The 24,913-nt window shown below is 38.4% G+C and overlaps 1 protein-coding gene across 5 annotated transcripts in view; it reads right to left on the bottom strand.

Annotated features, from left to right (window-relative positions):
* The window catches only part of MAPK14 (mitogen-activated protein kinase 14), an 84,783-nt gene that overhangs the window by 36,854 nt on the left and 23,016 nt on the right, over positions 1 to 24,913 (bottom strand). For all 5 annotated transcript variants that reach the window (XM_017870083.1, XM_017870084.1, XM_017870085.1 and 2 more), the window contains 5 exons: positions 23,523 to 23,652; positions 16,412 to 16,470; positions 2,618 to 2,729; positions 1,887 to 1,916; positions 1,509 to 1,556 (listed from right to left, as the gene is read on the bottom strand). In XM_017870083.1, coding sequence (XP_017725572.1) covers positions 1,509 to 1,556; positions 1,887 to 1,916; positions 2,618 to 2,729; positions 16,412 to 16,470; positions 23,523 to 23,652 — 379 coding nt within the window. The remainder of the gene's footprint in view (positions 1 to 1,508; positions 1,557 to 1,886; positions 1,917 to 2,617; positions 2,730 to 16,411; positions 16,471 to 23,522; positions 23,653 to 24,913) is intronic.

Raw genomic sequence — 24,913 nt, 5'->3', positions numbered from 1 at the left:
TTAAAAATTCTGATATGTTCATAAAACAAAATACTATTACCAATAAAAAGGAAGAAACCACTGACACACACATAACCGAATCATTACACAAAGCAAAGGTCAGACACACAAAAATACACACTATATGATTCCATTTACATGAAACTCCAGAAAAGATAACCCTAATCTATAGTGTTAGAAGCAGATGCATAGTTGCCTGGAGCCAGAATTAGGGGTGGAGGGGTAGGGATTGACTAGACTAGGAAGGGACACAATAAACTTTTCTTTTCTTTTCTTTTTTTTTTTTTGAGACAGGAGTCTCACTCTGTCACCCAGTCTGGGGTGCAGTGGCACAATTTCAGCTCATTGCAAGCTCTGCCTTCCTGGGTTCATGCCATTCTCCTGCCTCAGCCTCCTGAGTAGCTGGGACTCCATGCCACCACGCCAAGCTAAATTTTTATATTTTTAGCGGAGATGAGGTTTCACCGTGTTGGCCAAGATGGTCTCTATCTCCTGACCTCGTGATCCACCTGCCTCGGCCTCCCAAAGTGCTGGGATTACACGCATGAACCACTGTGCCTGGCCATAAACTTTTTAAAGTAATCCAAATGTTCTTGGCTGGGAGCAGTGGCTCACACCTGTAATCCCAGCACTCTCAGAGGCCGAAGCAGGTGGATCATGAGGTCAGGAGATCGACACCATCCTAGCCAACATAGTGAAATCCCATCTCCACTAAAAATACAAAAATTAGCCAGGTGTGATGGCATGCACCTGTAATCCCCACCATCCTAGCCAACATGGTGAAATCCCATCTCCACTAAAAATACAAAAATTAGCCAGGCGTGATGGCATGCACCTGTAATCCCAACTACTCAGGAGGCTGAGGCAGGAGAATTGTTTGAACCCAGGAGGCAGAGGGTGCAGTGTGCCAAGATCGCACCACTGCACTCTAGACCGCAACAGAGCAAGACTGCATCTCAAAAAAAAAAAAAGAAAAAAAAAGAAATGTTCTTTATCATAAATGTGATAGTTAAGTGGATACATAATTTTGCCAAAATGAAAATGGTGCGTTCTAATGTATGGAAATTATTTTTTTTTAAGTTAAAAAAAAGAAATAGAACAAAACAAGTTCTAGAGCTGCTTGCTCTTTAGAAATAATTAATTCACTTATCTTTTATTTGAATTATTTCAAGTGAGTGGGTTTCTGTCATTTCTCCTCTTAGAAATGTATTTAATCTAGTTATCACCTCTTTGAGATCGCTTACTTGATATTTGACTATTATCTTCCTTTATTATGAATATATTAAATTTATAATTTAACTTTACGTTAAAATAAAAACAAGTGATGCCACTTTCAGTGTCACTTAGCTTACTCAGAAATGGTTTAAATTTCAAAGTCTGGTAATAAAAATAATATGAATTTCGGATAGTCATGGCTCATAAATCTACTCCCTATGAAAGTTTGCCTGCTTAGTCAAACATACAATCTCAAAGTAAAGCAAACAATGAATACTGTCTCTTCATTTTACCTTCAGCTCACAGTCTTCATTCACAGCTAGATTACTAGGTTTTAGGTCCTAGGAAGCAAATACAAGGAAGACAGGATCAACTTCATGATGCATGATCAATTTTCCCCCTACAGGTAATAATGAGGATCCAGACATAAAAGACTTCATCCAGCTATCAAAACACAATCTCCATCCTACAGTCAATATCTAGTCCAAGTTAGCTTTACATAGAACAAAACTACACAACTTCTTTCTTTAATCAGCCTAAACCTAGAGTAAAGTTGCAATCAATCAACATTTCAATGGCTAAAGTAAGTTTAGATTAGGATCTTGGCTAAATGCCATTCTTCCACTCTCACCCCACTTCCCCAAAACAATGTAATCAGTCATAATACATACCCTGTGAATGATGTCAGCTGAATGTATATACTGCAAAAAAGAAAAAAAGTCAGTTACCTCCAACCTTCTATTGTCACATTATATAACACATTTGCTGCACATTTTCATGAATCAGTAAGAACTGCTAGTGTTAACAGTAAGATTAGAAATCAGCGTAAGTAACTCTCAGTATTGTATACATTTACCATAACTATAATTTCCACAGCCACTGACTCCACTCAGTTGAGCAAAATTTTATCTATTTTCTGGTTGGCACTCTGGAGCTCAATAAGGACTCAAAGCAGCTAAATATCAAAGACGGTTTGATTTTAAAACACTGTTTACCTGCCCCTCCAACAAATAAATTAGTCTTTCTTGAGGATTTTTTGAAAATCTCAACATTAGACTGACCAGATATTAGATCACATCAATAAATTATTGTTTAGATGTAAGAATGAAGAGTCCTCATCTTTCAGATGTGCATACTGAAGTATCTATGGGTGGTATCATATAACGTCTAGACTTGCTTTAAAATAATCCAGGGCTTGGGAAATACAAAAGAAGCATGATTGGCCATATGTCGGTAACTGTTGTCACTGAGTGAACATGGTAGTTTATTGTACTATGACCTTTACTTGTGATTGTATGTGTTTGAATTTTCCGTAAGAAAAGGTGTTTACTTGTTTAAGCCCTAAAAGGAGGGGAGAAAGGCAGAATTCATTTTTTAAAATTATTACTTATATTATCTGTACCTTTAGACCTCGGAGAATTTGGTAGATAAGGAACTGAACATGGTCATCTGTAAGCTTCTGACATTTCACAATGTTGTTCAGATCTGCCCCCATGAGATGGGTCACCAGATACCTAGAAATTAGTGAAAAGTTACATAACAATCTAGAACCCCTAAGAAAGCTCTTATCTTCACAAGACTTTTATAAGTTTTCTGTTTTTTTTGTTTTTGTTTTTGTTTTTTTTTGAGACGGAGTCTCACTCTGTTGCTAGACTGGAGTGCAATGGTGCAATCTCGGCTCACTGCACTCCACCTCCATCCCAGGTTCAAGCAATTCTCCTGCCTCAGCCTCCCGAGTAGCTGGAACTCCAGGTGCCCGCCAACACGCCCAGCTAATTTTTGTATTTTTAGTGGAGACAAGGTTTCACTGTGTTGGCCAAGATGATCTCGATCTCCTGACCTCATGATCCACCCACCTCAGCCTCCCAAAGTGCTGGGATTACAGGCATGAGCTACTGCACCCGGCCCGACTTTTCTAAGTTTTTAAAGGAAGGCCACCCTTCCCTTAAAATGGTAGCTGTACCACGATGACAGCTAAAAGTTAAAACTACTCGTTTTTTGGGGAAGGGGCACCTCATTACCTCATTTTCAACATCGCTATTCTTTTACTTTTCTTTTTTTAGAGACAGGGTCATGCTCTGTCATGCAGTAGAGCAAATCATAGTAACTCACTGCAACCTCAAATTCCTGGGCTCAAGCAATCCTCCTACTTCAGCCTCCTGAGTAGCTAGGACTAAAGGTGTGCACCACCACGTACAGCTAATTTTTTGAAATTTTTCTGTAGAGATGGGATCTCACTATGTTGCTCAGGCTGGGCTCTTAACTCTTGGTCTCAGGTGATCCTCCCAATTCAGCCTCCCAACATTACTATTCTAACTTTAACTACCTGCCATCTATTCTAAACATTTACATACTTATTCCTACTTGACATATCTTTTTTCAGGTTATTTCAAGAGAAAAGAAAACAGGCCAAGCTTTGTGGCTCACACCTATAATCTTAACACTCTGGGAGGCTGAGGCAGGAGTTTGAGATCAGCCTGGGCAACATAGGGAAACCCCATCTCTACAAAAAATAAAAAATAAATAAAAAAATAAAAAAGCAAAGGTAGGGATTAGAAAGATACATGTGTCAGTATCAGTTTTCTTAAAAATATTATTCTTGCATGACAAATATACAGTATAACTTAGTGCATGGCTATAATTAAGTATCTTGTAGTTTTAAATCCACCAGTACATTTTCACCTTATTATAAGCCTTCCATGTTATAGGTTCTAAAATAGGAGTATTTTTTGATTTTCAAACTATAATTTTTTTTCAGGAACGACTAGTGAAAGGATTTTGTTCATTGACAATATTCCTGCATTTACCTTAAAAGAGGGAGGAACATGTTTTATCTGGAGGCAAGATGAGGCATTCCAGAATTTCTCCTCACAGGTGTGGTGCTCATTATTAATCCCATCTTTATGTGATAAGATTAGGGAATGATTACATTCAAGTCCAACAGGTTCACCACACATTCTAGACACAATGTCTTAAGCCACTCATTACTGTATTACGCAGTTATGGAAACATAAAAAGTAGATCGGTACTAAAAAGGCTGAATTTTTTTTTTTTTCCTGAGACAGAGTCTTGCTCTGTCGCCCAGGCTGGAGTGCAGTGGCACAATCTCGGCTCACTGCAATCTCCACCTCCCAGGATCAAGCGATTCTCATGTCTTAGCCTCCCGAGCAGCTGGGATTACAGGTACGCACCACTGTGAGTGGCTAATTTTTTTGTATTTTTAGTAGAGGCAGGGTTTCACCATGTTGGCCAGGCTGGTCTCGAACTCCTGACCTCAAGTGATCCGCCCACCACAGCCTCCCAAAGTGCTGGGATTAGAGGCGTGAGCTACTGTGCCCAGCTAAGAGACTGAATTTTTAAAAATATGTGTAAGTTTTATTTACTGTCTAAGATTCATTCCTATTCCTAAGGTTGGGTAATAATATATATCACCTGAGCTATAAAGAATGCTGATTTCATTTCATTTCTATTTTCATTTTTTATGAATTTTGGAGGGAATAAAGCAGGTCAGTAATTTAGATCTATTATTAATGTATTATAAGAATAAACGTGTGTGTGTGACCTCTCCATATACCTACACACACAACTCCAAGAGGAATGGAATTTTTTTTCTCTATCATAATTTCCCTGTAGGGCTGCCATGGTTAGTTCTCAATTTCATGGAGATCAACAGGACCTAATCTAGTTGTAACCTTAAGATTTTAGCATTTCATATTTTTAAAACTTACATGTTTATATTGCCTTGAGGAAAGAGTAGACTCTAAATGTAATTTAATAAGTAAATGAGATTGAAACGTTTTAAGAAATGTTCCAATCTCAACATAACATAACCAAAGATACTAACTAGCACTTATTCTGTGCCCAGCACTGCAGTAAGCAGTTTATTATGTCCATGTCTCATATACTCCTCCCAATAACTCTGTGAGATAATGTCTCACAGAGTTAGTGTTCCCATTTCACTGACAAGGAAACAGAGACAGAACAAGGATAAGCCATCTACTGAAGGTTAAAAAGAGTCGTAATGTCAGGAGTTGAATCTAAAACTAACTGACCCCACAGACCATGATCTTAATCACAGCACATATTCTACCAACAATTCTTTCAGCTGATACAAAATTTACATCAAGGGAATGACCTTTTTAAAAAGGTCACAATAACTAGTGAAGCAATATGTCTGAATAATTTCCTTAATAATTCTCAATACTGTATTTACTATCAAAGTTAATCTTAACTAATAAAGAAGGCTGGCAAGAACATAGCAATATTCTGTCCTAATCACAGTTACTTATTTTTTAACCCTAAATTGATGCATAAGCTGAGGAAGACAGAATCCAATTTCAGTCTTATAAGACTACTTTGCACATAATTATATTTTTTGACATTGGAAAATAAGAGGGTTATTCTTTCAACTTTTCTAAATAATTTTATGGAGAAGGGACAAACATAACTTATCTTTAAATAAAACCTAAAAGTCCTAGCTAATATGCCTGAGCTAGTTCACAAAGGTTAGGCACAATTACTCATGAAATCATAGCAACTTCAAGTACAACTATTGTGTTTAAATGGTTATCAGTGACTTAAGAAATCTTAGGCAGCCAGAGGACCACTGACTGCATGGCCTGAGAGAGAGACAGTGTGCTTTTACTTAGAACATTTTACCATGATGTAATTTCTCTCAAACCCTTTCCCCCTCAGAGACCACATCCATTTTATCACCAAAATTTAGAGCAAGGGTGAGACTGCCAAAACATTATGTAAGTTTGTAAGATTAAACACTCTATATAGTAATAACTACCAAGCATTACTACTAAGCTACAATGAAATAAACTGAAAGGCATTATTTATGGCAGAAGTGTCTTACAGGAACTTACATAATCACTATACTTGTTTCCAGGAGGCCCAAAGACCAATCCATGACCACCAACTGTTACATTCTAACTCCCATATAGAAAGATTTTCAAAATAAGTCTTGCAACAGAGGACAAAAGCGAGCATCATACAAAGTTGCTGACTGTTTATGGAAGACGCACCAACTTCTAAAAATAATGAACAGGATGGGGGGCAAGGAATATAGATGAGCACATTTTAAGTAAGTACATTCCAAAAGAGGCATTAATGGAGAGTCACATAATTTCTACAGTATTTGTTTCTGGAAAGCATAGTCAATTATGTTTTAAAGACATGCCTAATATTGTCAATGTATATAACACCTAAAGTAAATTAAGGAAGGTCAGACTTGAGTATGGTTGGAAAGCTATCTAGTTCTCACATCTTTACAAAGGAATTAAGTAAGTTGGACTTTATTAGGCTAAAAGCTGAAAACAGAACTTCATGGACTGATACAAATCTTGTTTTTCACTTTCCTTGTGAAGTCGGTCTTCTTTAAATTTAATCAAAGTATAGAGATCACAAATCACATTTCTCAAAGTGACTCCTGTGAGTAAAATGTACTGTGACAGCAAGAAGGAAGAACTCTGTCATAAATGCTTTTCAGTACTCTAGACAGCACCCCATTCTACAGCTTCATTTATACTTCTTGGATAATATCCAATTGTTAAGACCAGTACCACCATCCCTGCCCTCTTTCTCCCCACCCCCCACTTTTTAAAGCACAGAACAATCAGAAAGAACCTATGTAGAGGCCGGGCGTGGTGGCTCACGCCTGTAATCTCAGCACTTTGGGAGGCTAAGGCGGGCAGATCACAAGGTCAGGAGATTGAGACCATCCTGGCTAACAAGGTGAAACCCTGTCTCTACTAAAAATACAAAAAAATTAGACAGGCGTGGTGGCAGGCGCCTGTAGTCCTAGCTACTCGGGAGGCTGAGGCAGCAGAATGGTGTGAACCCGGGAGGTGGAGCTTGCAGTGAGCTGAGATCATGCCACTTCACTCCAGCCTGGGTGACAGAGTGAGACTCCGTCTCAAAAAAAAAATAAAATAAAAACAACAAAAAAGAAAGAACCTTTGTAGGAAAAACTCTTCTGTATCTGTATCCATAGACTGGCATCTCTTACCACTATCAGTCCTATTCAAAGAAATTATCAAAAGGCAAAAAAAAAAAAAAAATTATTCCATATTTAAACAGAGTGCTTACAACAATCACAGGGATTGACAATTTGTAAGCACAACCTTCTGCAACTCACCTAGTGATCCCTGGGACTTACTGCAGTCTATTCTCAACACAGGGGAAGAGTGATTCTTTAGAAATAAAAATCAGATCAGGGCATTCCTTTCCTCAAAAGGCTCCCTATTTTACTGAGAGTAAAACACAAAATTCCTTTCAATGGCAGAGAAAGCCCTACCTAATCCAGTACACTGCCCCCAATTATGTCTCTCATTATTTCATAGTCTACATCTCTCTCCCTTGCTCTTAGCTCCACATTGGCCTCCTTGCTCCAGTTCCAATATATCATGCAGTCTGCCTCAGGACCTTAGCACTGACTGCCTCTTCTGCCTGGAATGCTCTTTCCCTAGATATCCCCAGGTCTAATTCCTCTGCTTCTTCACATTTTTGCTCAAAATTCATCTCAATAAGGCCTATCCTTACTCCATTTAAAATTCCATCTTCCCCCCATCCTTGTACTCCTAATTCCCCTTTCCTGTTCTACCTTTTCTTTTTAGTTATAGCATTATTGTCTGCTAACAGACTATGTAATTTCCTTTTTTATATGCTCACTGTTGTTTATTGTTATCTACTTGTACAATGCTCATGGAGGGCAGGGTTATTTTTTGTTCCCTGTAGTATCTAAAGTACCAAGAACAGTGTCGGATAGATAGTAGGCACTCAATTACCACTGAACGACTCAGGACAACTCATACAGCACTACTAGTAAGACAAGACAAGGGCTCATTTTATTGAAATATGTGTGCCAAAGGTCTTATCTGTTAAGCAGACCAGACTGTTCTAATTTAGGGGTAAAAGAACCATTCAGCAGCCAAGTAGGCAGCTTAGTGGGCTTATTTCACAACAAATTATTCTCACTTGAAGCAAAGATTACTAAAAGATGCCCTCTACATTACCTGCATCAATGAAACTAGACTCAATATTTTAACATACAGTCTACATTACAGGATGAAAACAAAAAAGCTAGTCAAAGGAGAGAGCACTGAGCATGCTTTCAGACAACCAAATCCTCAACCAGTTATAAACAGTGACAGCGCAGTCATTCATTCATTCTGTCACTCCATCAACAAATATGTATTTCTGGGCCCTGGGGATGCAGCAGTGGGAAAGGCATTTAGATGAAAGGAAGGCATATATGAATACATAATCATAATAAAAGGACATATGGTGCTGGAGAACACACAGGAGAGGGTCCCAGCGCAGACTTAGGAAGGAGTGAATTAGAGAGAGATTGCTGAAGGACTCAAACTCTAAGCTAGGCCTTGAAGCTTCTTTACCTTTTAAAACTAGCTAATCTGAGAAAAAAGTGGCATCTTACTGATCATGTCAAGCAAAAACTGAATGATATTTTCTTAAGAGATATGTAACTTATTTAGATTTCCAACGTGAGTTTGTAAAAACATCTACAAGGAGTTTCACCACCCACCATCTCCATTTCAGCAGACATCTCTGATAAAAAAAATAAATTGTAAACACAAATGTTAATAGTTAACTCATTAATCTTTTTCCTAGACCACTTCTCTTCCTGTGTTCACTAACTTGAGCACTTAGCCTAGTTTCAAGCAACTAGGCTAGGTATTTCTTTCAGCATTATTTCCAAAAATATCACGTTTAGTAGCTAAATTAGGAAATAACCTATAAGTCCAAGCAACCGGGCTAGGTATTTCTTTTGGCATTATTTCCAAAAAGATCATGTTTATTAGCTAAATTAGGAATAACCCTAAACATACACATATGCGCACACACACACCCAGAATTCATTAATGCACAATTTTCATCCAAGTACAAAAGAAGAATCAATAGTTATTTTCATTTAATACTCTCCATTCCATACAAATCTCTTTTCTGTATACTTTACATATTTCCTTCATTCTCTGTCTGGAATAAATTTCAGCTTCCACATCCTATCCCTGTTTGCTTCTTCGGACAGTTATTACTTTCTTTAGAGGCTTTTCTCCACTAAGCTTCTCTAATATTCTGAGTTCATGCAGCACCCTGTAAGTTGTCTAGACATTACAGATTTGACTCACCCCTTCAGTTATTTTAGGTAAGCATTTCTTAATAAGAAATGCCTCATTTCTTTAATAAGATCATAGCAATTGGAAAATGAGACAGGCCCTTAGTTTCGGCATCTTACATAGAACTTAACACAGTATTTACTCAATAAGGGGGAGCAGACTTTCAAATAATAATCATAGCCTTAGATCAGAAAAATGTGATGAGAAATAGGTTTAGAGCCAAAAGACCAGGGAGAGATGCAATTTTGTATGTGATATTATACAATTAAGTTCATCTCTCTCAACCTCAGTTCCCTCATCTGAAAATTAAGAGATAATATCATCTATTTCACAGGGTTGTTGTGTCAAATGAGATTATGTGAAAGCCCTTTGTACCCTACAAGATGTTACTGAAAAAAAGAAAGCTGGTGTTACAGAATTGCTCACCCACGTTTTGTCAGTTTCACTCACAAGCATAAGACTCTGTTTTTAAAGAAAGGACATAGTTGTAATGTTGGCAAGAAGTCAAACCAAAAGAAATGCAAGTCACATATTCACAACGAGAAGCATCATTACAAAAATTTTAGTTCCCAGAAAAGTCTTAAATCCATTTCAGATTTTCAACTAGTATGCTCATCCAAAATATTTCCTAATGTGTTAAGGATCCAGAAGAAAACTGCCTCTGGTAAAATGATATCTTTTTATCACACACTATGGAATGTGTTTGTGTGGGGAGGCAGGGGAGAGAGTTGTAACTATGTCATCCCACATAAAAATAAAACCTTTCATCCTTTTTCCAATCCCATTTCCAGTTCCCAGTACCCTTTGATCTCTTCTCTAAAGCAACCACCTCAATGAGGCTTAGCTTATAAAGCCCCAAAGATCTAGTCCCTCCCCATTCCAGCTTCATCTTTTGCCATATACACCTCTACTCCCACCAAACACAAACACACACACACACACACACACACACACACACACCTCTTCTGCCCTCAGCTCCCTCTCTTAGCCCTGGATGAACTTGCACTTTCCCCACCTTTCCAACTCTCCTTCATCCCTTAAGCCCTCTATGTATACGTCTTTTTTGCAGAGGCTTTCCTGAAGACACTCCATGTCTGGCTTAGGTGGCCATACTATGCAGTCCTTTAGCACTCTATGCCTGCCCTATAATGGCAATTCTTGTGTTCACCTGTTTAACAAACAATAGAGTGCATGTTACTGTTCTAAGTGCTAATGATTCAGCAATGACGAAAACAAACTCCATGCTCCAACAGAACTTACAAACAGAGGGAGAAGACAGACAATAACAAAATTTGCTAAGAACAAAGCAGGGTAAGGGGTAAACAGTGACAGCAGGGGTACTATTTCAGTTAGAGTGGTAACAAAAGTAGAACTTCTAATGAGAAGACCCTTGGGTAGAGTCCTGAAGGAAAGGAGACAGTCATGTAGGTATGTGGGGAAACAGTTTCATGGCAATAACAGAAACTGGTGCAAAGGTCTTATTACAAATGTGGTTGTCTGTACTCAACCAAAGAACAAGAGGCCAGAGTGACTGGGGTGGAGACAGAGTGGAAAGAGGACTAGGTGAGGTTAGATTAGAGAGTACACAGGAGACCAACTCATGTAGGACATTTTAGATCTTACCATATGGTATTTTGTTTGATCATTTACACTGTTCTTCTCTCCCGTTAAGAGCCTCAACTCTTATTTATTGCTATATTCCTCAGAGACTATTACTGTGCCTAGCATAAGGTATTCAAATATTTACTGAACATCATCAGGTTAAAATGTAAATCTAGAAATTTCCTTTACCAATTCAGTGTTTTCAGCAACTTTTACATTGAAATAAAAAGCTAAACGTATTAGTTGAGCAATCATTGTCAGTAGGTGGAAGAAGTGATCTCTCCTCATTGGTTTTCACTAAAACAAGGGCTGCTGATTAGCCTTGTTGTAGGTCTTCTGCTCTACCACGGTAGAATCCAAAACCCCACTTCCATTTCCCTCTTGAAGAATGAAGCAGAGATAAGGAATTCAGTGTAAGAAAACTGGGATGGGAACTTGTAAAATAAAGGAAAAAGTATCAGAAGACTAATTTCCACTTATGACAATTCAGTTTCCATGAAATTTGAGGAAATAGTTCCCAGGAGGAATTAAAAAATTCTTCACTGCCTACTATGCTTGTGCAAAGAACCACTACAGTTAAGAAAAGGCGGGGGCATGGTGGCTTATATCTGTAATCCCAGCATTTTGGGAGACCAAGGTGGGAGGACTGGTTGAGTCAAGGAGTTCAAGAACAACCAAGGCAACATGTTTACAAAAAAATAAAAATAGCTGAGTCTAGTGGTGTGAGCCTGTAGACCCACCTACAAAAGGAAAACACACACACACACACACACACACACACACACACACACACACAGAAAAGGCAATACTGTAATAATACTAAATTACAGCTTGCTCTGGTGTTAGGTTCAAATATTGGCTATTTAAGATTTTTGCATTTCTACTGGTAACATTTGCTGCATACACAGGAATATATATGCATGTAGTCGCTTGCCAAACATTACTATCAAGAAGCCAACAGAGAGGCCCAAATGATTTCCAATCATTTAAGAGATCTAGATGTACTGTATCTTTACAAAATGTTGCCATCTGTACAACCACATCCTATGGCGGTCAAGAGCAACTCAGTATATCCATCTTTTAGCACTACACATTTTCCAAAAATAATCTCCATCTGTTAGATTCAGTAACTGTATATTGTCCCTAATGTTCAAAATGCACTACCTATTGTTCCTTTCTCAAAGGTATAGTCTTCATTTGTAAGAATTAAAATTTAAAACATAGCAAAAATCTGAAGTAGTCATGTACCACAAAACAATGTTTCAGTCAACAGTGGACCACGTATATTACTCTGTCACCCAGGATGGAATGCAGTGGCGCAATCATAGTTCAATAAAACCGCCGCCTCTGGGCTTAAGTGATCCTCCCACCTCAGACTCCCCAGTAGCTGGACTACAGGCATGCACCACCATGCTCGGTTAATTTTTTAAATTTTTTTGTAGAGAAGGGGTTTCCCTATGTTGCTCAGGCTGGTCTCCAGCTCTTGAGCTCAAGTGATGTGCCCACCTTGGCTTCCCAAAGTGCTGGGATTACAGGAGTGAGCCACTAAGCCTGGCCTATAGTACTGTATTTTTACTGTATGTTTTCTATGCTTAGTTATGTTTAGATACATAAATACATAGCATCATGTTACAGTTACCTATGGCATCCAGTACAGTAACATGCTGTGCAGGTTTGTAGCGTAGGAGCAACAAGATAAACCATATAGACTAGGTGTGCAGATTATACCATCTAGGTTTGTGGAAGTACACTCCATGATGTCTGCACAATGACAAAATCACCTAATGACATATTCCTCAGAACACATCCCAGTCATTAACTGATGCATGGCTGTATATAAATTAAAAGTGCTAACCGAAACATAAAGGCACAAATACATGTACCACATGATTAAAAGTCAACTGTAGGCCAGGCGCGGTGGCTCACACCTATAATCCCAGCATTTTGGGAGGCTGAGGTGGGCAGATCACTTGAGGTCAAGAGTTCATGACCAGTCTGGCCATTACGGTGAAATCTCATCTCTACTAAAAATACAAAAATTAGCTAGGCGTGGTGGTGTGTACCTGTAATCCCAGCTACTTGTGAGGCTGAGGTAGGAGAATCACTTGAACCTGGGAGGCAGAGGTTGCAGCGAGCTAAGATTGTGCCACTGCACTCCAGCCTGGGTGACAGAGAGAGACTGCCTCAAAAAAAAAAAAAGAAAAGGAAAGAAAAGAAAAAAATCAACTGTAAATCTGAAAGTAATTAGAGATTTTGCTCATTAGCATTTAAAAATTTGTGTTCAAATTATAGCCTGCTCTAAACAGGCAGCTTGTAGAACCACTCTAGCCTAAATTATGTCTGGTTTGGCCAGAAGTGTAGGTTTTTGTTTACTTGTTTTGTTTGAATGTGAATTTGAATACTTTTAGGAGGTGCAGATGTATTTTGCCACAGACCCCACCACTCCCAATTGTGTAACACTGAACCTCATTTATGTTATTTGTGTGACCCCAAATAACTTTAGAAAATACTGAAACGGCCGGGAGTGGTGGCTCATGTCTGGAATCCCAGCACTTTCAGTGGCCTAAGAGGGCAATCACCTGAGCTCAGGAGTTCGAGACCAGCCTAGGCAACATAGCGAAACCCCATCTCTACCAAAATACAAAATTAGCTGGACATGGTGGCCAACGCCTATAGTCCCAGCTACTTGGGGGACTGAGATGGGAGGATTGCATGAGTCTGGGAGGCAGAGGTGGCAGTGAGTCGAGATCTCGCCACTGCACTCCAACCCGGGTGACAACAGGGCAAGACCCTGTCTCAAAAAAAAAGAAAACACTGAAATAACTATTGTCCTGAACTACAGTGATTTTTTCCGTGATATGAACATCACAAAAAAAGTAAACAATGGAATATTTTTCTAAGGGCAAACAAGTTCATTCTATTTTCAGAGACTTTCTGTAATTTGAAACACCTCAGAGGTCAACGACCTCAATTCTCATCATTTTACAGGGAAATGACCGGGCCTACAGTGGTAAAGTGACTTGTCCAAGGTCACATAGCCAATTGGTAGCTTGGATACAAAACTGCTTTGAATTTGTTTCCTGCAACCAGACACTTTCATCAAAAGGAAGGGTGACTGTTTCTGATTATTCTGAGCCTGTGCCAACACTCTGCTCAGTGTTCTGCACTCAGTAGTAGGTATTCAACAAGTAGTAATGAGATTTGCTTCCAAGAGGTAAACTCAGTTATTGTTTATAAAGAACAGAATCCAGCTAGAGTTAAGTAGAAAAAACAGATTCCTGCTCATCAGCCATAGTATTTGTTGAATGAATTAATAAATGAATGAATGGTTGAATGAATGAATGAATGAATGAATGAATGAATGAAACTTTAGTTCAAAGGTAGACTTGTAGTTGCTGGGTCCTTATACGGATAAAGGATCCAAACAAAGGCAAAACTATCAGTAACACTTAACCTTTTAAAAAGACACTGGTTTTAATTAAGCTCTTTTCACATAGGAAAAATACGTTCTCAATACAGTTCCAGACTGTCCAATTAGGCCAAAGTACAGCATTTTGCACTTTGCACAAGTCAGCAAATCATCATTTCCTTTGTTATATAAATCCATCCTTAGTGGACCTAAAATTTTGAGATCTAACAGCTCAGATCTAACTCAGATGTTTTCCAAAGTAATTCACTAACACATTACTTCAGTATTTCTTCCACATTTAGCGAAACTATTTTTTAAAAAACCATCATTCTGCAACATTCCCTTTTCCAACTACAGCAGTCGGGCTCAACAAACTGTAATATACATGCCCTTGGGCAACATCCAGTAATCTCTGGAAGCCTCCATATTCTTGTACCAAGCAAGGCTGCGAGAAGAACACTTTTTCTTAGTTATTGGTTATTTTTTTCCTTTGTTTCTTAAATTTTCATTAGCAGGATCAAGGTTAATGTGGCCAAGGAGATCTTGTAGGTAGACCAAATTCTCCTCTCTCAACTTCCACTCTCAGCCATACACTGTTCCAACTAAATTCAAATGGTGGAGAAATGTTTTTGTCACCTTTCCTCCTTCCCTTTCCATTTCATCTTCTTTATTTCTTTCTCCCTTTCCTTAGACAGAACATACAAGTTCAAACAAATCCCCTTTGAGTTCTGTGGGAAAGGAGTAAATGGTGTTTGCGATCAGTCCAGGATAAGAATGGGAGAAACTGAAACCAGGATAAGGGTGAAGAGAAACTGGTTAGGTTCAGCACCGGAATCAATGAGGGAATGGAGGTTAAGGGGGAGAAGTCATGATCTTCAATTCTATTTTGGCTTTCATAACAGTAACCCTTTCCATTTAGGAATGCCAAAATTTCAATGGGACCAAAAGTATAACTGCGTTTAAGGTTTTTTTCTCTTTTATGGTATAGTGTATCTGTGAACTGGGGGCAGGGAGAGCTGTGTCAACTCAGATACTAGAAAAGCTATTATAGTAGAGAGCTCACACATACATGGGAACAGTTGCTGGAATCTGTCTTATGCTCACCAATGTGCAACCTGGACATGTGAAGGCACTAATGACACATGTGGCAACCCCTGCCAATGGGGTCAGGAGCCAGTGGATTAATGATCCCTATCTGAGGCGCATTATGTATAGCTTCATAGATCTTGGCAGTTTTCAGCCCAGTTGTCCATAGTGGTGACCATATCAACATATCCTCATAGAAGCTTTCTCTCCTTCCCTGTTTCGTTTTCCCTAGCCCCCACTACTGGTTCCTGAGAATCCCAGGCTCCGCTTTCTAGGGGGATCCCAGGTTAAAACAACAGAGGTGGTTACAAAGCTGGGAGAAGCCTTCCTCAACATATAGAGTCTGCCCCTTATCCCAGTGTAGCAATCTAATACTTCAAGGATCAGTATGTAGTTCTAGTATCACCTCCCACATGCATGGGCGATAAAAGAGGAGGGAGTTTATATGACTGGGGCTCCATTACATTTCTTGAAGAGCATTTAAAAAGCTGGGACCAGCCAGGCATGGTAGCATGTGCCTGCAGTCCCAGCTCCTCAGGAGGCTGAGGTGGGAGGAACATTACAGACATTACAGCCCAGGAGCTTGAGTTCAGCCTGGGCAATATCACAAGACCCCGTGTCTTTTAAAACAACAACAACAACAAAAACTAAACCTGGGATAAACACTTTGAAAAGAAAAAATCCATAGTCAAAACTCTCTACTCCTTTCCCCATGGAACTTTTGTTAAGAATTCAAGACTGACTCTTCAATGGGGTACAATGTGCCTGAAATGATGCAAATACTAACACACCCCACCCATAACATATATCTTCTGGTATCCACCCCTACACCCAAAAAGAGTTGCATGACAGGAATAATTTTTTGAAGTCTGTATGTTGCTAAATGGTTCAGGAATAGAAATGGGCTACTAGTCTTCATTCTGTAGACCAGGAAGGCAAATGCAAAAGATTTACTCACACATCATTGAATTCCTCCAGAGACCTTGCAGGTGTAAAAACGTCCAACAGACCAATAACCTGTAAGAAAATATAAAAATTAAACAGTAAATAAATATTAAACTCAGTATAGTACCCATCAGGTATTAATCTTCTTTTCTTTTTTTTTTTTTTTTTTAAGAGTCAGGGTCTAGGCCGGGAGCAGTGGCTCACGCCTGTAATCCCAGCACTTTGGGAGGCTGAGGCGGGTGAATCACCTGAAGTCAGGAGTTCAAGACCAGTCCGGCCAACATGGTGAAACCCTGTCTCTACTAAAAATACAAACATTAGCCAAGCATGGTGGTGGGCGTCTGTAATCCCAGCTACTCAGGAGGCTGAGGCAGGAGAACTGCTTAAACCTGGGAGGCAGAGGTTGCAGTGAGCTGAGATTGTGTCACTGCACTCCACCCCGGGTGACAAAGCGAGACTCCGTCTCAAAAAAAAAAAAAAAAAAAAGAGTCAAGATCTCACTCTTGACATGCAAGCTAAAGTACAGTGACACCACCACAGTTCATGGTAGCTCAAGTAATCCTCCTGTCTCAGCTTCCCAAGTAGCTGGGACTATAAGCACATGCCACCACCATGCCTAGCTAATTTTTCTTTTTTTGTACAGATGTGTCTCACTAGATTGCCCAGGCTGGTCTGGAACTTTTGGCCTCAAGTGATCCTCCCACTTCAGCATCCCAAAGTGCTGGGATTACAGCAGTGAGCCACCATGGCCAGCCAGGACTCAATCATTTTAATAGGAACTAATTCAAAACCAGCTACCTCAGTTCCATAACATCACGTCACACCCTTAGTAACTCCAACTAATTTTCTACCCAAATTATGCTTTTGTTTTCTATTTGTTAACATCAATTCTCATATTAACCCACTTTACCATTAAAAATCTTCATCTCTTTAGAATTTAATCATATGTAGTCAGTAGTTTACCAGAAGGCAAAAAGATTTAGGGTACCTGCGTTACGTATGTACTAATGGTCTAATGAATTAATCCAACAGGAAAAAAAGGTCACATGTCCATGGTTGTTACCATAATATTGTTTTTAAAAAATGTATTCCACGAAAAATTTCCATCTTAACTGTACAGCCTTCAAAACTGACATATTTATAGCCTCAAAATATTCTCAGTATATTCTTGGTATTATTCTCACAAAGTCTTAATGTATCGGGTATTTAAATCAGACAATTTAAAAATGAAAAAAAAAAGTCTATCTTTACACAGGAATAAAGCAAAGAGCTACTTAATACTCAATCACCCAAGGTCTTTGAAAAGTTTTTCTGATCATGAATTCATCCACATACAGCACCTCCATCCCCCACCTCCCATTTATTTTCCTTAAAACCCAGGCCATGGCCGGGCGCGGTGGCTCAAGCCTGTAATCCCAGCACTTTGGGAGGCCGAGACGGGCGGATCACGAGGTCAGGAGATCGAGACCATCCTGGCTAACACGGTGAAACCCCGTCTCTACTAAAAAAGACAAAAAACTAGCCGGGCGAGGTGGCGGGCGCCTGTAGTCCCAGCTACTGGGAGGCTGAGGCAGGAGAATGGCGTAAACCCGGGAGGCGGAGCTTGCAGTGAGCTGAGAACCGGCCACTGCACTCCAGCCCGGGCGACAGAGCAAGACTCCGTCTCAAAAAAAAAAAAAAAAAAAAAAAAACCCCAGGCCATTCGTTTCTACACAGTTAGGCATTGACAAGACAAATAAGAAATATTATAATTCATTCGTAATACGCCCAGCCATATTTGAGCGTATCTGGATATGAAGCAAGACTGTGGCCTCACTAGCACACTGTTCTAACCTGCCAACTTTAACACAAAGCTCTAGAAGTAAGATATGTTAACACTCAAAACATTATCATGAAAAAGATCTTCTAATTAGGATGTTACTCCACTCATCCAAACATCAGGCTTTTTTTTTTTTTTTTTTTTTTGAGATACAGTTTTGCTCCTGTTGCCCAGGCTGGAGTACATGGCACAATCTCAGCCCACTGCAACCTCTGCCTCCCAGGTATAAGGGATTCTTCTGCCTCAGCCTCCCGAGTGCACCAATATGCCTGACTCCAAATATCAGACTTTTTAAAAGCAACTTCAGTTTTACAGTCTGAACCTGAAAAGGAGGTGGTGGGACACATACTTGGAATTTAAGAATAGGTTTCAAGTCCTTGAAAATTGTTCCAAAGGAAATAGAGTCACTTTCAGATCTCTACCCAGACAATAGTATACAAGAAAATCAAAATTACCCATAATTGTACCACCCATTATAACTATCATTAACATTTTGAGATATATTTCCTTTGATTTTCTGATGTACATAAATTAAATTGGGGTTATACCATGCACAGTTTTATATCCTGCCTTTTTACTTAATATTTAAACATTTGTATACAGCATATCTATCATTTGTGTATACCATAACTTAACCAATTTCCTATCTTCAGACATTTAAGGAATACTGCAAGAAAAATATATGTATTTTGCACATCTCATATTTTCTTCCAGGAAATAAATTTCAAGAAACAGAATTACAGAATCAAAGGACACCAATATATTTAAGGATCTTAATATTGCCAAATTGTCCTCCATAGAGGTAAGGCCAACTTACATGCCCCCACCAATAGAGTACCTGTGACCTCATTCATAATAGTGCTTTAAATTTAAGTCAAATCCATTTTCTTTTACCTTTTCCACCTAAACCATAATTGTTTCCCTTGAGTTTGGTACACTCCTGGCTTAAGACCTCTGGTCTTTTAATCATTCTCCCTTACACCCACTTCTACTTAAGGTAACTGAGGTCCAGAAGCTAACTTTATTCACCTGTTCCAATATTTTCTAATCAAAGATTCTTGTTATTTGAGATGCCCATCTCCTCAATATAATAGAAAAGTTTACAACTATTTACATTGTTTTACATTGTTTCCATTGTGATTGTGAAAATCATCATCCTATGGAAATTAAATCATTAGAGATCTGATTTACACAGCAAGAGTTACCTCAAAGACAAAAAAAAAGTCAAAACTATTTTCAAATAAAAACTCCAATTTCAAACTGAAAACATAACAGACGTTTTGGAACCAAACAGCTATAAGTTTGAACCCCAGTATCAGTCTGTGATTTCTTGGATCCAAGAGCTTATAATTTCTTCATTCCAAAAACCTTGGCACTTGGAACGGAGCCTGGCATTCAGCAGGAGCTAAAATGAATGGCTGTTATGTAAATAATAATTGGCAAATACATTTGGTATCTTCTTTTGAGTCCCATTTTCCTCATATGAAAAACACGAGGACATCATTGCTTATTTTCACAGTCCTGACAGCAAGACTGAGCAGATAATGTATCTGACGGTGGCTAGGACAAAGGACTGACCCACTGTGGATCATAAAAATAAGTGGTGACCACAGCCCACACAGCTGAATAGAGAATTACAAAATACAATATACCTAAGCAAACTATCTGAAGCAGTTACTTCCATTAACAGAATTTGAGACATAAAGCTCAACTATTCAAATGATTAAAAGCATGACTGCAAGAAGAAAACAAAGTAACCTGAAAAAAAACAGAGAAAAGCCAACTAGTAAATACCTTAGCAAATTTTAATTTCTAAAAGGGCAATATTTATAATATTTAATGTATTTAACATAAGCACACCAAAATAACAATTTTGAGATTAAAACTACTCATGTGTAAATCAAAGTACTTAATATTTTTGATGGGTTTTCACAAAATAGTCCCCTCCCTCCATTAAATCATATTTATGAAAGATATTATATTAATCATAAGGAAAATACTGTAAAACAAAAAATTCTCAGCATTAAAACAGATCTGGAAAATATTTTAGGAATCTATTCATTTCTCATTTCTTTTTTTTTTTTTTAAATATAATAATAGAGACTGGGTTTTGCCATGTTGCCCAGGCTGGTCTCAAACTTCTGGGTTCAAGCAATCCACCCACCTTCGCCTCCCAAAGTGCCAGGATTACAGGCATGAGCCACTGCACCCGGCCATTTCTCATTTCTTAAATGGAAATTTCCTTCTAAATCAAGTCATATTTTAGTCTATTTCCTTAACTCCTTCTGCTGTTACATGACTTCAGTCACCTCAAAGTAATCCAGGAATAAAATTTTTAGAAAAGACATTTATAATACAAATAAGCAGCAAATATCTTTAATGATTATCCCATCATGGTCCAAAGCCTGGCAAATATAAGTCATATTTTTTATCAAATTAGCACACATCCAAAAAAAATACTTTAAAACTCAGTATCCAAAGACCATATTTAGCATATTTAACAACAGCACATCAAAACAATCTCTTGGTCTACAATGGTAAGGTTAAATCTAAGGTTCCCAAATAAAATTTACAAAAGAATTTCTTTGATCATTTTTAAATTCTAAAATGTACAGATCTCTAGAACCGTATGTGGGCCATTTCTGCAGTGTCTGCCCAGACAGCAAAACGATGCAGCTGGCAGGCTGCCTCCCTTTAATCTTTCCTTAGAACAGGTGTTAATGAGATCAAGATCAGAAGTTCAATCAGGAATGGTCCAACTAACTTTGTTCAGAGAGAAACTCTCACAGTCACAGAGGACATCCCCTAGCTTCAGTCACTCACCCAATAAATGTTTATTTATTATTCATGATCACTAACAGAAGAGACAACTCAAGATGAACTACCGATTGTGGGTCAGAGGCATTTTTTGTGTAAAAGATCACATGTGCCCTCTGGCACCTGAAAATTGTATTTGTTACCAACACTTAAAATGTTCACAAGTTTTAAGCTCCTGTTGCTGCTGCCTGTAGGAGGTTTGGCCGCTATAAAAATTGGATGGTGACCCAAAACAGTAATTTTTTAAAAAAGAAGAGGAAGGCAAACGAGACAAATTTCTCTGAAAACCCTCAAATAAACTTACTGGAAGTTTTGGTTCTTTATTGGGTAAAATTACTTTCACATTGTAAGCACCTAACAAATGTTTTAAAATAGGCTAAAATGTAGGAATTTTCTACATTGAGTCTTTTGGCTCCAAACATTTGCCAATGGAATACAGAACTATGAGACATTCAGCCATGTGTCTTATTTTGTTTAAATAACAAATCACTGATATCTAGGTGACCATCTACCGCTAGTAAGCAAGACACTTATAAAACAATGTATGGAAATTAAAATCCTATTTTTCTAATACCATGATCCCTAAACACTGGCTTAACATATTTAGGAAGAAAAGCAAAACAATCAAGTGTAGCACTGATATTCTCTTAAACTAGATGTTCTTAAATTAGCATAGCCACATCAATAGGATCCTAGGGGCTCCCAAAGGTGCTCTGGGGTTCCATAAATGTTTGGCTTGCATTTAATTTTCAAAATATCCTTTATACTTGCAAAGCTGTGACACTATTTCTGTCACATATAATAATGTGTAATGAAAAACAGCATACACACTCAAGTGTGTTAAAAATCAAATGCAAACACATCCCTTAAAGCTGCCAGGCCACCTTGATTTTATGCAGACCTAGGAATAAAGTTTCTGCTGCCAGCTTTTTCCGCATATCTCAACTTCCTGTAAACATGTCACTGATTAGGAAGGCTGCAGCTCCACACTGAACATTCTTAAAACTCAGGTTTGCACACAGCTACTTATGTAAAATTATATTCAGGAATAGAAGTTGTCTGTAGAAATAGGATTTCCTCAATACTATACAATCAAAATAAAATGTGAAAATAAAAAGCAGCTGTGATTATAATGAGCATCCATAATCCAATTACAAATTTAAGTCTTAATGTTCTCAATTTAGAAGAAATTTGCACTAATGAAACAAGCGTATGCTAATGAAGAATCACTTATTTGTGACTTTTTTCTCGCTATGAAGAAGTTAAATTACTAAAACAATCTAAATAGTCAAATAATAAATTCACAGATTTTGAATTTTCTTCTACACAGTAACAAGCAGTACAGCCAAAGGACTTTGAAATCTCTATGGCCATTGCTTCCACGATGCTAGAAACTTCACAGTACCCTTTATACAGCAGTCACAGAAATTCATAACTTGATTTTGAAGTTCAGTAAAATGTCTTCAGTCAACTGTCTTTTTACTTTCAGTTAATATTCCGATTATATCCACTTATTTACCGTATTGGAATTTGTAAGCATCTTGGCAGAATAGCAATGTCCTCGAATTACCAAATTGGTAAAAAATAAAAAGTTATATTTAACTTAAACAATGCCTCTGACATATTTATTAAAATAACTGAATCTGGAAAGAAAGAAAAATTATTAACATATAAAATAATAGCCCTCTTTGATAGGTCTTTCAGTGAGCCTAAGGCACTCTTCCTCAGATTTTTCCACTTAAAAATATTAAGGCTATATTATGAGAATACGGGAGTCTGTGGCTATTTTGTGTTTTGATAGCCACAGACTCCCACATTCTCATAATATAACCTTAGGAAAACCAGACAAAGAATACACAACCTTTTAATATTTTCTCTTAAAAGTTCTCGTGAATTTTGTGTTATATTTCATAATATATCCTTTTATTTAAAAAAAATTTTTTTTTTTTTTTTTTGAGATGGAGTCTCGCTCTGTCGCCCAAGCTGGAGTACAGTGGCCAGATCTCAGCTCACTGCAAGCTCCGCCTCCCGGGTTCACGCCATTCTCCTGCCTCAGCCTCCCGAGTAGCTGGGACTACAGGCGCCCGCCACCTCGCCTGGCTAGTTTTTTTTTGTCTTTTTTAGTAGAGACGGGGTTTCACCGTGTTAGCCAGGATGGTCTCGATCTCCTGACCTTGTGATCCGCCCGCCTCGGCCTCCCAAAGTGCTGGGATTACAGGCATGAGCCACCGCGCCCGGCCTATTTTAAAATTTTAAAGAGTTCCTTCCCCTCTAAAAACCTTTGAGTAAAACTAGAACTCCAGGAAGATGCATCACTTTCATTCCAAGTCTTTGACCTGACATAACCAAGTGACCACTAACACCCCAGGACAAGAAGCAGGGACCAACATTGGATGCACTCCAATGCATTTCCATCTGCAGTAATTAAAACATTTTCCCCAGCCTATTCAAGATCAAAATTTATTCTTCCTTGAATGAATTAACTTACATTTTCATGTTTCATATGTTTAAGTAACCGCAGTTCTCTGTAGGTTCTTTTGGCATGAATGATGGACTGAAATGGTCTGGAGAGCTTCTTCACTGCCACACGTAACCCTGTTTTTGTGTCAAAAGCAGCACTAAGGAGAAAAAAGGGAAAAAAACCCACCATTAAAAAAGCGTTCTAAACACCATTTTGGGGTATTTATACGGCTATTTCCAAATTAAAGGGTCTATAACAAAATACAAAAAAAAAGCATAAAGATAAAAAGCAAAATGACCTATTATCCCACCATCCAAATAAAGCTTGTTATTATTTTGGTGTTTTCTCCTTGTCTTTTCTATGTATCTAGATCAGGAGCCAGCAAATTTTTTTCTTTGAAGGGCCAGATAGTAATATTTTCAACTTTGCAAACCCTAAGACCTCTGTCACAACTACTCAACTCTGCTTGTAGGAGGAAAGCAGCCAGAAAATAAGTTTAAAAATGGGTGTGGCTGTGTTCTAATAAAATTTACAAAAACTGGCAGCTGCCCTGATCTAGATGAGCCAACAGATTAATAAACAGAGTTGAATTCTGTCTTCCCTGCCTAGGCCTCACTGTCGTCACCTTGCCACATATGCTGCCTGATTAGAGTCAAGGCCCAGGAAACCGTGTTTTCAGGACAATAAATTGCCACAAATATTTCTGGAGCACCTACAAAGTACTTGGCACCTTCAGGGAATGGAGGAAGAGCAAAAGAGAATAATAAAATAATTTCAAATAGTGATGAAAATACTATGACTAAATAAAAGGGTAATGGGATAAAGAGTGACAGAGAGCCAGGGAGTTATGCCACTTTAGCTAGGATGGCTGAGTAATCACATCTGACCTGAGAAGGAAACAATGTAATTATTAAATTCCCTATATAAATATATAAGAAAAAGAGCTTCAAGCAGAAGAAATAATAATATTAATGTTTATTGAGTCTTTACCCACACATACAAGAAATTATTCTAAGCCCTTTACATTAATTTGTCTCAATTCAGCTTTTGTAATTCCCCGAATCCCCTGTGAAAAAATACTATTATCATTCCCCGACTTACAAATAAGCAACTGAAGCACAGAGAGGTTAAGTACCTTGATTATGCTCACAAAGCTTAAAAGTGGCAGAGCAGGGAGTCTGGATCCAGAGCTTATGCTACTGACCACTTGACTCTGCTATCTCTCAGAAGAGCAAGTGCAAACAAATGAAAAAAGAAACAGAGGTAGGAAAACTATGGCATGCTGGAGTGAGTGACAGAAAGACAGAAGGGCTGTGTGGGTGGAGCACAGGGTGCAAGGGGAGAGTGGGAAGGGATGATATAAGAGATGCAGGCAGTGGCTAGATCATGGAGGACATCTACAGCAAAAATGAGATGTG

Source organism: Rhinopithecus bieti, unplaced genomic scaffold (assembly GCF_001698545.2).
Source record: "Rhinopithecus bieti isolate Rb0 unplaced genomic scaffold, ASM169854v2 scaffold_4553, whole genome shotgun sequence".
Taxonomy (NCBI): domain Eukaryota; kingdom Metazoa; phylum Chordata; class Mammalia; order Primates; family Cercopithecidae; genus Rhinopithecus; species Rhinopithecus bieti.
The sequence above is the reverse complement of the archived record's forward strand: the minus strand, read 5'-3'. Positions and strand labels throughout refer to the sequence as shown.